Consider the following 13,220-nt stretch of genomic DNA (forward strand, 5'->3'; position numbering starts at 1 on the left):
GTGAATTGAAGTACAGTTTGACATGCAAGGTGTTGATCTGTCATCACAGCAACTTGGGGTTCATTGTTGTGCCCAAGAATTCTTTGGCATGTGGAACCCTGATCATGCAACTAGTGTACAACCCACTGTACCACTTGGCTCATTCGTAATTCTTTTGTTGTTTGCATCATATTGAACACAAATAACCACTCATCAATTGAAACTACAGACAATATACCTCAACAGGTAGCTGTATGCAACATGGAAAGATAATGTGCAATATACAAACAGTTACTGTTCATACTCTAACACCCTAACGATCCTCTCCTCCTTTGCTTCTTGTTCTCCAGGATCACATTTTGCCACCTGCCCTTTCAGAGTAAATGGCTGTATGTGGGGACGGAGCGCGGGAACACACACATCGTCAACATCGAGTCCTTTATTTTGTCTGGATACGTCATCATGTGGAACAAGGCCATAGAATTGTGAGTATCTTACACTGCAATTACTTTGATGACTTCTAATCGGTGATGATAATGATGATGCTGCTGGTGGTGTGGATGGGAGCTGGAGCAACAGGATGTGGTTGTGAAATATTGAGTGCCAAGATTCAGATGCCTTTTTGTGAATTTAAATCAAGAAAATACATTAAGAATTCAGAATTTTCAACAATATGTTTTATTGGCAGTTGTGCATTTCGTAGCTTTTTACAGTGTGAAGATCTGGTTAAACTGTTTGATAAAGACAGCTGAGAGATGTATTATCACACTTAAAGATTGTCAAATTTCTTAAGTTTGGTTGTTTGACGAGTAGTGAACAACATGGACTTTATTGTTAGAGCTGTTAGAGCTGTGGATTTGTAATAATAACTTTAATAACCTATATGCATCGCTTTGTTGTCACCATAAAACTTGTACCCACACATAGGCACACACGCAATGGTTCTTGGCCAGTTTCTTGTGAACTCATACATTACTGTTTAATTAATAATTCATTTAGAATATTACCATTTGCTAGATAGAATCTTTCTCTGTCATATTGAATGCTGTAGTTATCTGAAGCCATAGCAAACTGAGACTTGAACTACTCTTGCATTTGAATTTCAGAAAACCAGGCTTGACAGGTGCTACAATTATGATATTTTACATATGAAAGTCAAAATCAACTTAATCTTAAAACGACTTATCAGGAAACAGAGTCCTTTATTAATTTGTCATTTGACATGCACTTTTGTTTGTCGCAAGTATTGTCTATGAAGCTGACATATTCTGCCAATTGACAACTTAACGCACCATCAAGTACATAAATTGTGTTCAGCTGCATTGTATGCCCATTTGTTTTTCTTGGTTTCACCCACCTACGCGCTGCTCTTCTGGTGTTACCCTGACAAGTTTACTGCTGCAGTGTCAGTCACAAGTCACTCTTATACCACGACATCTTGTTGCCTTGTGACAGCCCAAAATATGGTGAGCAGTCTTAACACTGATGTGTATGTGTGGGAGGCCTGTCTGCCAATCATTACGAAAGTCTCGAAGGCAGTGACAGTGGAAAGGACTTTAACTGGATATTGGGTTTGTTGATTCTTCGCCACAAATTCAACAGAGAACTCATTCAATTTCTTTTGCATCATGCTTCACAACTTCAGAAGTTCCTGAATAAATTTCACATTGTGTGGCTGAAGACTGTAGTGTAAGTACACAGTAGAAGAATAAAATATGGTTCAAATGTGGGACTTAGTTCTGCATTAAGTACCTGCACCGCCTGCAGTGCCATCTTCTATATACACAGTTGATCCCACACAGCTAAGGTCTGTCAGTCCAACCTTTCTACTAAGTAGAAACACACTCTAAAGAGTAAATACACATTATTTTTTCATGTTGTCAGAGCTGCAAAAGAACCAGAACACAATGTTTTTGAAGAAGAGTACATTTTGCTTCTTTACAATGTTTTCATAATTTAATTAAAATTTAATTCCAGACTTAAGGGACCCTTTGGACCACAGCACCTTTTCATGTTGGAGAAAATGCCCCCTTTTCCAAACTGCAGGAACTGAAAGTAGGCATAGGTTGTAGTTTTTTTTCTAGCTACTTCAGGATGAGTAATTTTCCCAGCACAAGAGGAACCTTTTGTGCAGTAAAGATACGTTGATTGGTCGGACACATGAATAGAGCACCAGTAGTCGTTGTTTAAAATAAGCAGTTTAAACATAAACAGCATCTGTTCATGTTAAAAATGAAACCAAACATGGACATATATGTCGAGCTGAGAACTAAATGTCACCGATATTCCAACCATCGGCCGGCTGTATAGTTTCAATTCCTGGTTTATATTGGTTGTACGTGTAGGTGCAGGTATGTAGTTCTCATGGGACTTCCCAAGTCAGTAGTTAATCTCAAATCTTCCCCAAAAGAAGGTTTGAAAGTGTCTTTATATTAAACTTTCTGAAACCTTGAGATATTAAATACATGAGAAAAATACACCCCCTACAAAGAAAGTATCTGGCTGAGTTTAAAACCACTATTCCCATACTTGTTTGACCCTTCACATGGTACATTGATAAATTCATCGAATAACTGACATTTTGGATATAACTTCATTTTGTCATCTGGTCTACTAAGGGACAATTAACCTACAGTACCAAAAGACCTGATAGATAAAACAAATGAGGATGCAGCATTGCCAGATGTTCCAAATGAGAAGTCATGTGAGGTCATATCAGTCCCAGATATATACAGACGTGACTAAACAGGCAGGTGTGCATTAAGAAAAATGAATCTCTGGATTTTGTATAGTTATATATTTGGCAAATACGAGACGATAACAATTTAAGAATATGAGATGTAACTTGGCTGTTCTAACTAAAACAGAAGAGAATACAACCATCTCAACAATAAATTATTGTACACTCCACATTATGTTCTGTTTTTGCAGACTCTATAACGTATTCTGCATTTTCAAACCGTCAGCACTCTGTACCTTTCTGAAGTGGAGTTCGTGAGAAGTTGAACTAGAAGAGAATAAATCTTCTCTAATCAACACACAAGGGTGACGGGGGAATTACATTGTTTGTCTGGGGAGGTTTTCCACAAAAAATGAATAGGGATGAGCAGGGACTTTCTTTTTTCCTTTCCATGGAACATTTAGTGAACATGGGAGTGCGGAGTGCGAGCAACATTGGCGTGTGTATGTGTATTTACACTTGTGTGTGAATCTGTGTCCTCAGAGCGTTTGTTTGTTTGTTTGTTTGTTTGTGTGACAGTCTTTCACAGATGCATTAATTTAATACAAACCAAAGTGTGCTCTCTTGAAAAGAATGCGTTCTGTTATAGCAACAATTCAACTGGGGCCACTGTGCCCAAACAGGAGGGCAGGGCTCTCATTGAAATTCAAATGGCTTCGTAACGTATTTAATGCGCAATTTCATCTTCAGGAGATTCATTCCAAAATGAGATATAAAAAATGAGATGCAAGGAGAAATGAGTAAACACAGCAGCTCAGCGCCCCTCTCTGCTGCAGTTCATAGATCCCTCTGATGAACAGAATTATGTTTATACCTGGCATCATGTCAACCTTAATCGACATTGGCATGTTTAGCTATTTCTGCTATTAGGTCGGTACAATAAACAATGAGTTTTCTGCAGCCTCCTAGTCCCACATACTTTTCATGAAATGATTAATAAGTAAAACTGATTACATGTATATAGCAGAGTTAGTGTTATGGAAAGATAACTGTGTTTGTTAAAAGTGTGGAAAAAGTGAACGCTGACACAAGACACAGTATGTTTATTTTGTCTTTATTTGACAAAAAGTCATTGATTCCATACTGACATGGCCACAGGACACCTACCCAAGTCACCAGCATTGAAGTCCTGCCTTTTGTATGTTTATCACCAACCCAGACCCCCTCACAAAATTGTTAATGTAGTACAAGAATACACATTATCAGTCAAATACTTCTAGTTAATACTGTATGTACAGTGCTGTGCAAAAGTTTTAGGCAGGCGTAAATGAACGAGCAGAAGCAAAATACAAATCAAATCAATATTTGATGTGCCCACCCTTCTCCTTCAAAATGGCATCATTTCTTCTAGGTACACTCGCACACAGTTTTTGAAAGAACTCTTCTGGAGGGTCGTTCCAAACACCTTGAAGAATTAACAAAAGATCTTCTGTGGATGTAGGCTTCCTCACATCCTTCCATCTCTTCATGGAATCTCAGACAGACTCGATGATGTTGAGATCAGGACTCTGTGGGAGCCATACCATCGCTTCCAGGACTTCTTGTTCTTCCCCAAAGATAGTTCTTATTCACGTTGGTTGTATGTTTGGGGTCGTTGTCCTGCTGCAGAACAAATTATATATCTCCTTGATGGTATTGCATGATGGATAAGTATCTTCCAGTATTTCTCAGCATTGAGGACACCATTAATCCTGACCAAATCTCCAAATCCACTTGCTGAAATGGAGCCCCAAACATGCAACTCCACCATGCGTCACTGTTGCCTGCAGACACTCATTATTGTACTGTTCTCTAGCTCTTTGGCGAACAAGCTGCCCTCTGCTACAGCCAGATATTTCATATTTTAACTCATCAGTTCAGAGCACTTGCTGCCATATTTTTTTGCCATAGTCCTATGTTTTGTGCATAGTTAAATCACTTGGCCTTGTTTACATGTTGGAGGTATGGCTTTTTGGCTGCAACTCTTCCATGAAGACCACTTCTGGCTAGACTTCTCCAGACAGTAGATGAGTGGAAAGGGAAATAAGCTTGATGTGCATTTCTTTTCTTTTTTTTTGTATAATGTGTGACGTGTGACATGACGTGTGACATGAAACTGTCACACGTCATACACCTTGGTACAGAGATTGACACTTCCTCATAGCCTCCTACACAGTTGTTACTGTTTTATTACTGTTTGCATTTTGACCTACATGTGAAACTGATCATCATATCATCAGCATCTGTTTGGTATAACTGTTTGATTATACACCTGACTATAATCCTACTAAATCCCTGACTTGGTAAGTGTGGGAATTGATGTGCAAAGGGTAGTAACGCCAAATATTGATTTGATTTAGATTTTTCTTTCTTTTTCTCACGTTTCATTTTTTAAATTGATAAATATAAACAGTTATTATTTATATTTTTGAAAGCATTCTTAGGTTACAGCATTTTTTCCACACCTGCCTAAAACATTTTGCACAGTACTGTATATTTGGCACACTGGGCTGCCGACACACCTGAGCATGGCTCAGTTTTAGAAACTCATGACAGGTAGAAATCTTGTAATGTGCACAGGTGACTGGTTCTACCGTAGCTGTCATTCCTGCAGCAATTTCGCTGCAAACGCCCAGCTGTTTTGGTCGCTGGTATAATCTGTGGACTGAGCATGTGCTCACAGAGCGTGTGCTATTTGAATGGCTCCCATCATACAGTATGAGGGAAAAACACATATTCACCTGTCTATGCCGTTTAAGTTTCAGAGTCTGACCACAGTGGCAGGCAGGGATGAAAATCATATGCTGCTACAAGACTTCAGGATCAGTAATGACACTGTCTCTGAAGTGATGTTGCTATGGAGACAAAGTCATAAAAAACGTAGATACCTTTGTCATTGTCATGCCCACAGGCAAGAAAAGTTAACTCCAAGATAAAACTTTGCACTGTTTCTAACCCCTTTTAGCAGTGAGGTAATGCACTTTAGCCTACTCTACAATCCTGAGTTGCTTTTTTAAATGTGGGATACTAGATCAGATATATTCATGTTAACTGATATGGACTATATTCCTTTGTCACCAAATGTTGAGACTTATCAGCAAATAATTCAGCCTTTCAGGTGCTTAAGTAAAATACTTTCTCAAGGTTTCTGCTTGCATATTCTTCACATTCTTCTCATATTCTTAACTGAAATGCACTAGTCATGTTTCAATGGCAGTCTGTGTTGAATAAAAAAAAATGAACTGACAACAACTTTAACATCATCCACAATAATGTAGGCTGTGTCCAAAATATTTGTAACTTGGAACTTTTTTTTCCCCCCAACATTTAATTTTCTTTCGTTGCAGCAAAGTCTTCTGCTGCCAGCTACGTCTTTGCTGCATGCCATGATGCACATAGCAGCGCCATTCTCTCTTACTCCAAACAATTTCACAGCGCCCTCTTAATCTGCTTCTTCAGAGAGAAGCCCCTCTCTGCTGGTATGGAGAGATTTCCCCTCTTAAGTGTTTATCCATAAATATTTTTTACTGGCTAACAGAAACCTTACTCTGTCTGTATTTTGTCCAAACCTTTTGAACCAGTAATCTGCAATATAAAGTCAGATTTATTGAGTCCAGCTGACGAGGGAATGAACTTCTTCTTCAATAAATGATATGTCACAGATGAAAGGATGCAACGATTGCACCAGAGGAAACATGAATTTATAATAACAACTCTCAATATGACGTTTTGATAACACAGGACAACAAAAGAGAAAAATGCTGTAAGAAAGAACATGAGAGGTTTGTTTGAGGAAATCTATTTACCTTGTTGGCACTAGGTGAAAAGGACTGAGGATAGATGAAGGTCTAAATCAATACTGTGGACCCCAGCCAAGAGAGATGTTCCTACATTGGATGAAGCCCACTGGATTCCATAAAATATTCATTTTCAAGTGAAGTCTCTGGCATTACGAAACAGTTGCATATCCAATATATGTTTTAGTTCAGAAGCTCTCCAAGATGTTCACAATTCACAGCAACTTCATGAACTGAGACCTCAAGGTCTGACAATGTGTGCATAAAGTTAAGAATAAAGTTAAAATATTGAAAGAATAAACCCATGAGTCAGCAACAGATCAATGCCATTGAGTTCAAACTTTCCAAATAGTTTTTGTGAAAACTTGGTGGATGTTAGATGAACACAGAGGCTGTGACTAATCTCTGTAGTTCACATGTATCATGTCCTTCACATCTCTGCAGCTGACTTGCTATTTCCTGCCCTGTCTCGCTCCTTTTCATCTGTCGCGTTGATTATTTACCCTTTTCTCACGGCGATGGGTTGCCATGGCTGCGAAGGTCCTGGAGCTCAAGGTGTCTTTGCGTTTGTGTTTGTGATTTCAACAGCCTCGATAGTCAATCTCCGGATGACTGCAATAAATAACCCTCCTGATTTTGCTCGGTGTTCCTAGCAATACATAAAAGCATTTGCTTCTTCATTCCCAGCTCTGTTTCATCCATTCTATTTTCTTCCTCATACAAGCTAAAAATAGTGTTGATATTTTTTATTTATTTTAGTGCTGTCATTTATGTAGTATAGTATATAACTGTTATTTCAACAGTGTGTGCAGGTGTGTATCTCAGCATTCACTAGGCAACAGAAGAGAATCTAACCTGGTTTTCAGATCCCCTGAGCCACAACAGGCAGTACTGTTTTGCAGGTGCTGGTTTTTGGCACCGTCTCAGACATGATTTGGTCATTGCCTAACAAGCACTGGGACAGCAGTACGTTTAATGAAAGCTTTTAGAATGACTAATTTGCTCGTCTCTTTGTTTAACAATGCCATTACATCCCATCCCATGCCAGTGTCATTACAGAGAAACAGAATCATCACATTAAGCTTGCTTCCCTAAGACCACACAACCCACCACCCCACCACCTCTAAAGACTAATGACGACAGAGCCAGACCAAGGATCTAATTCAGTCATTTGTGTGCCAAGGGGCTCTGTTTTAATGACGGTTTCTAGACATATGACCAGTTTGGAAAAGTGGGCAAAGTTGAAAGAGGCTGACATTTTAGTAGCACCTTATGTGTTTTAAAACTAATATACACATTTATCCAAAATAATTATTCGAACTCTATAGTGCAGCATTCTCACATTAATAATGTTATATTATGTATATCAGCATAATAACAGTTATCAGAATCAGACCATATCTTTAAGAAAAATAAGATTTCAAAATTCAGCCTCACAACCTTTCAGAATATATTCTTACAACCCACATCAGAAAACACAGTACTGAATTATTCTGGTTTGCTTTCTGTGCATTTCAAAGGCTGGCCTTGTCAGCTGAAGGGAAAATTTGATCACAAAGTCAACGAGGCAGTCAGTCGCTCATCTCAAATATTTGTCCCTGTGGTGTGAAGGCTTTCATCAGCCAAGGAAAACTCTCTTCTTCTATATATAATAGCAAACCTTCACACTTAGTCATGGTCTGCTCTAGCCACAATTCAGTAACCGCTATGAGCCTTTTTCTCTCCACTGATTTAATAACTTGTTTTTGTACTAATAAAATCTAAAAGACTTTGCACAGTATGTGTGTGTATGTGTGGGTTTGTTGATGTACAACATAACAAAAGGTCTGGGGTCAAAAGTGCACACACATATAAGAACGCATATTTCATCTTAGTGTGTTATTTGTTCTGGATAGCCTATGTAGCAGGATTAGCTCTTGGCATTCAACCATTGTGTTACTGCAGTGGTTGGACAGGTGTGTTATACTGCAGATAGTTTGTTGATACCTTGGCTTATTACTACTTTAACTGCTGAATAGAAATGTATGGAAAGCTTGCTGTGGTTTCATGTTTTTATCTTTCTCCAGCAGCAGGCATAACTAAACGGGCCCATCTGAACCTGTCAGTCACACTTTACCTCAGCTCCCCAGATCAGCTCACACTGCAGCCACAATGCTTAAAAATCCTGATGGTGGCAGCTACAGTGGCATTCGCTGCAGATCATGTGGCCCTTGTTGAATTGTTGGAGAATGGCAATACAGTGAATGTTACAGCCTCAGGATTGGATGGAAGATTGATTTATCACCATTTATTCCCATTATTGATTTGATGGGATAGTCTGCATGCTGTGTTTATATTCCAGTGGTGGTAGAACTTGAAATGTTACAAGCAAAAGTCATGCATACAAAAACTGAAGTAAAATCATCAGTAAAATGAAGTAAAAATGGACCTAAAGGGAATTCAGTTCAATTTTATTTATATAACGTCAATAACAATACAAATTGTCTCAAGGCGCTTTACGACATCCGGCCTGAAACCCCCAGAGCAAGCATGAAGGTGACGGTGGCAAGGAAAAACTTCCTTTTTCCTGCCTGATAGCTGAAGGCTTTACCTCCCGTTCTACTTTTTGAAATTCTAGGAACCACAAGTAGGCCTGCACTTTGAGATCGGAATGATCTGTTGGGATAATATGGTACAGTGAGGTCTTTCAGATACGATGGAGATAGGCCTTTAATGAGCTAGGCCTTGTATGAAAGGAGGAGGATTTTAAATTCTATTCTAGACTTTAAAGGGGGCCAATGAAGAGAAGCTAAAACTGGAGTAATATGATCTCTCTTGCTAATTCCTATCAATGCTCTTGCTGCAGCATTTTGAATCAGTTGGAGGCTTTTTAAAGAGCTATTTGGACAGCCAGACAGTAATGATTTACAGTAATCCAGCCTGGAAGTCACAAATGCATGAACTAGTTTTTCAGCATCACTCTGAGACAGGATGCTCCTAATTTTGACAATATTATGCAGGTGAAAGAAGGCAGTCCTGGTTACTTGCTTTACATGCAATTAAAGGACATATCCTCGTCATAACACCAGGGTTTTTCACAGTAGTACTGGAGGCCAAGATAATGCCATCCAAAGAAACTAAGTGATTAGATAATGAATCTCTGAGATGTTTAGGGCCATATACAATGACTTCTGTTTTGTCTGAGCTTATGATTCGAAAATTATAGGTCATCCAATCCTTTATGTCTTTAAGGCATGCTTGGAGTTTAACCAGTTTCATCTGGTTTCATGGATAATATAGCTGTCTGTCATCTGCATAGGAGTGGAAGTTTATGCCATGTTTTCTTATAATATTGCCTAAGGGCTAATGTAAAGAGTATTGGTCCTAGCACAGAACCCTAAGGAACTCCATAGCTTACTTTTGCATAAATAAAAGAATCATTGTTGACATGGACAAACTGGAATCTGTCTGACAGATAGGATTCAAACAAGTCGAATGCGGTTCCTTTAATCTTGATCACACTTTCAAGCCTTTGTAGTAAAATATTGTGATCAATAGTGTCAAATGCAGCACTGAGATCTAGCACGAGTCCATTGTCTGAAGCTATGAGGAGATCGTTGGTAGCCAGAAAGCTGGTAACAGAGCTGTTTCTGAGTATGATGAACTCTAAAACCTGACTGAAACTCTTCAAACAAACCATTCCTGTTTAAATGGCCACACAACTGATTAACAACAGCTTTTTCTAGAATTTAGAAATAAATGGAAGGTTGGAAATTGGTCTATAGTTGGCCCAAGCATCTGGATCTAGAGTAGGTTTCTTAAGTAAGGGTCAATCTTACATCAATCTTAAAAGACTGAGGCACATATCCTGTTAATAAAGATAGATTTATCTGGTTTAATATAGAGGTGTTCATTAATGGAAAAACCTCCTTGATCAATTTAGTTGGGATGGGATTTAGATGCTGTAATTGTTGATGTGAGCTCAGAAACTATTGGAGAGAAGGATATTGATTCGGCTCTAACTTTGCATTCTTTCCAACTCATACAGAGCTTCTTATAAATCAGTGTACACTCAAAGCAGCATGCTAAGGGTGTGTCTTTAAGCAACTAAAATGTTATTTTTACGCGAATAATGTTAAATACACTGCCGGTAGCTTGTGATTTAGTGCTTGTTCATAAATGACAGGTAGTTTGTCGATTTTCAAGTCTGGCAAGGAAGCCTGAAACTGAAGTAGAGCAGGTTGTCTTTCTGAATGGTTGTTTTCATTCTGCCACCATGTTCTGTCTTATTTTCCATCTGATTTCCATCTGATTTAATACGGTCCACCATCAAAATGCACGGAATTAAAATTATTGTAATGAAGTAAAATGTGCTGTATGTGCCACTTAATAAATTGTGGTGCGGACATATAACAAAACAGTAAGGGTTAGAACAGGTTGTGACTGTGACATTATAGTGATGTGTAAGTCTAAAGTAAACGGACTGTGATCGACTTTCTGTACCATGAAAACTTGGGTTTCAAGAGTGCCGCTTTCACAGTGAAAATTAAGTTCTCATTTTTCATCACTACAGAAACAAATAATGTACCATACATCTAAATGTCAACCCTCCATGGTCAGTGCTGTTATGGTAGAAGACCATTAGAATTTTTTTTTGTATGTGTTGGTATATATGGAGTCTTTCTTTTCCAAGTTACAGCTCAAAAACATACAAAAAAAATGTTATAAATACTGCAGGTTTGCTTGTTATTATTTCCTGCTGACAGCAATGTGAATGCAGTCAGTGGGTAATTTTTCTTCCTCACAGTGCCTATAAATGTCACACTGTTGAGCAGCGTGTTAGTATACAATATACTTGTGATCTGAACAGCCAACTGTGTCGTGTATGGGTAGAAGAACCTCTACTCATTAATTCCATGTTTTCTCTGAACAAGGTGTATCTTGCTGCATTGTTTCACAGCATTACAGCTGATTTGTTTTCCCCTGTCTCATCTTTCCTTCTCATCACAGAGCAACTAAAACTCACCCAGGACCTGTGGTTCATTTGAGCGACAGCCCAAAGGATGAAGGCAAGGTGAGTAGGCAGATAAAAGAGACACCCAGCAACACCTCTTGGTTCTTCATACGCACAGGATCTAATGTCAAAGGCTCTCTCCATTTTCCCACTTCCTCAACCTCTAGTTAAATTTCAGCTTTTTTCTCCACCATGTATCTGTTCTCCCTCTGCTTTGCCTCTTTCATCATCTTTTCTTTCTGTTTTTCCATCCTCCATTCTTTTTTTCTAATTGCTCACCTCTCGCTCCCTCAGCCGGGTGTTCTTTGTGGCTCACTGAAAGAAAGCCATTCCCTTTAAAGTGTCTCTCCTGCGTTTGCTCTCACATTCTTTTCCTCTGTCCTTGTGCGTTTCACTTATGCACACTGAAGAAAAGAGGTGTGAGGGATCTTCAGCTCCTCTCATTTCAAGCTTCAGTCAAATTGGTAGGAAAAGTGGCAGGTGGAGGTTGCTGTTAAAGATAGGTCACTGAGGAGTATATTGATTTTCCCAATGGATTTTGCTGCTCTTGGGTGAAACCGGACGTGACAAGCTGTGAAGACATAAAACCGAGACTGCTGTCACTCATTGCTATTGCTTAAGGTACCATTAAAAAAAAATCTGATGTGCTAATGTTGCCACGTAGTGTAGAAATATCACTTTTAGGAAGCAATGGGCCTGATCAAGGAAAGTATTTTTGATGTGTTTTTAAGTCTCAGCACAGGCAACAGCCATGTCCTAAGAGATTTTTGGGGTTTTCCATCCATACATGCCTGTTAAATCAAGCATTCGTCCATTGATCCCATTCTCTAGATTGAAATATCTCAGGAATGCCTTGAGGGAATTTTGTCAAATTACTGATAAGTGTACCGATTAGATTTTGGTGGGTACAGGTCATCAGATTCTCACAAAATATATTTTTGACACTAGTCTACGAACACAGTATATCATAAAACACCTTAAGACAATTTCTGCAGATTTGGCACAAGTGTTTGGATCATTAACATCAAACGTCACCGTGACATCATGATCAGCTGCTTCCTTGCACTGGCCAAACTGACGCTATTTTGGGGGATACGGACATCTTGCGAGTTTAGGAGAGTTTGGATTATACACTGTACGGCGCTTTGTGGGCAGTTGGCATGGCAATTGGTGGTCGCCATTATGTCACATCCTGTTTCTATAGGGTTAGAAACATGCATCAACATTATATTAACTCCCTAAAATGGCAGAAAAAATGATCTGACTGTACTATCTAACATGGAGGAGGTGGAGCTTATGACCTATACTGCAGCCAGTCACCAAGGGGGCGCTCTACTTGCTTTGGCTTCACTTTGGAGGAACAGTTTTGCCATCCATCTTTATACAGTCTATGGTTTGGTTAAATCCAAACAAATGTAGAGATGTAAACCGGTTACAGGTTCTTTCACACTTTGCACACTTTAAGAATCCAATAATATAATATTTAGTTTAGCCCTGATTGAAAACTTCCCTCTTGGTTTTGACGGTAATGACTTTTCAATGGATGAAATCTCTGCTTGTGAGGAAATGAGCTTGATTTCAATGCAGCGTTGCTACTGGCTGCAATATTGTCTGATTTTAAACTGCCCACCATATTTCATGTGAAAGAAATATAAATGCTCTTTCTGCATTTATCTATTTATCATTTAAATAAGACTCCCTTTATTTATTCTGTGCATGTCAAGGCAGATCT

The 13,220-nt window shown here is 38.8% G+C and overlaps 1 protein-coding gene across 1 annotated transcript in view; it reads left to right on the top strand.

Moving 5' to 3' along the window:
• stxbp5l (syntaxin binding protein 5L) overlaps nucleotides 1-13,220 on the top strand; it is a 130,212-nt gene that overhangs the window by 73,454 nt on the left and 43,538 nt on the right. Inside the window, exons 5-6 of the mRNA XM_084544728.1 lie at nucleotides 330-464; nucleotides 11,485-11,548. Of these exons, the coding sequence (XP_084400854.1) occupies nucleotides 330-464; nucleotides 11,485-11,548 (199 nt within the window). The remainder of the gene's footprint in view (nucleotides 1-329; nucleotides 465-11,484; nucleotides 11,549-13,220) is intronic.

Source organism: Chelon labrosus, assembly GCF_963514085.1.
Source record: "Chelon labrosus genome assembly, chromosome: 5".
Taxonomy (NCBI): domain Eukaryota; kingdom Metazoa; phylum Chordata; class Actinopteri; order Mugiliformes; family Mugilidae; genus Chelon; species Chelon labrosus.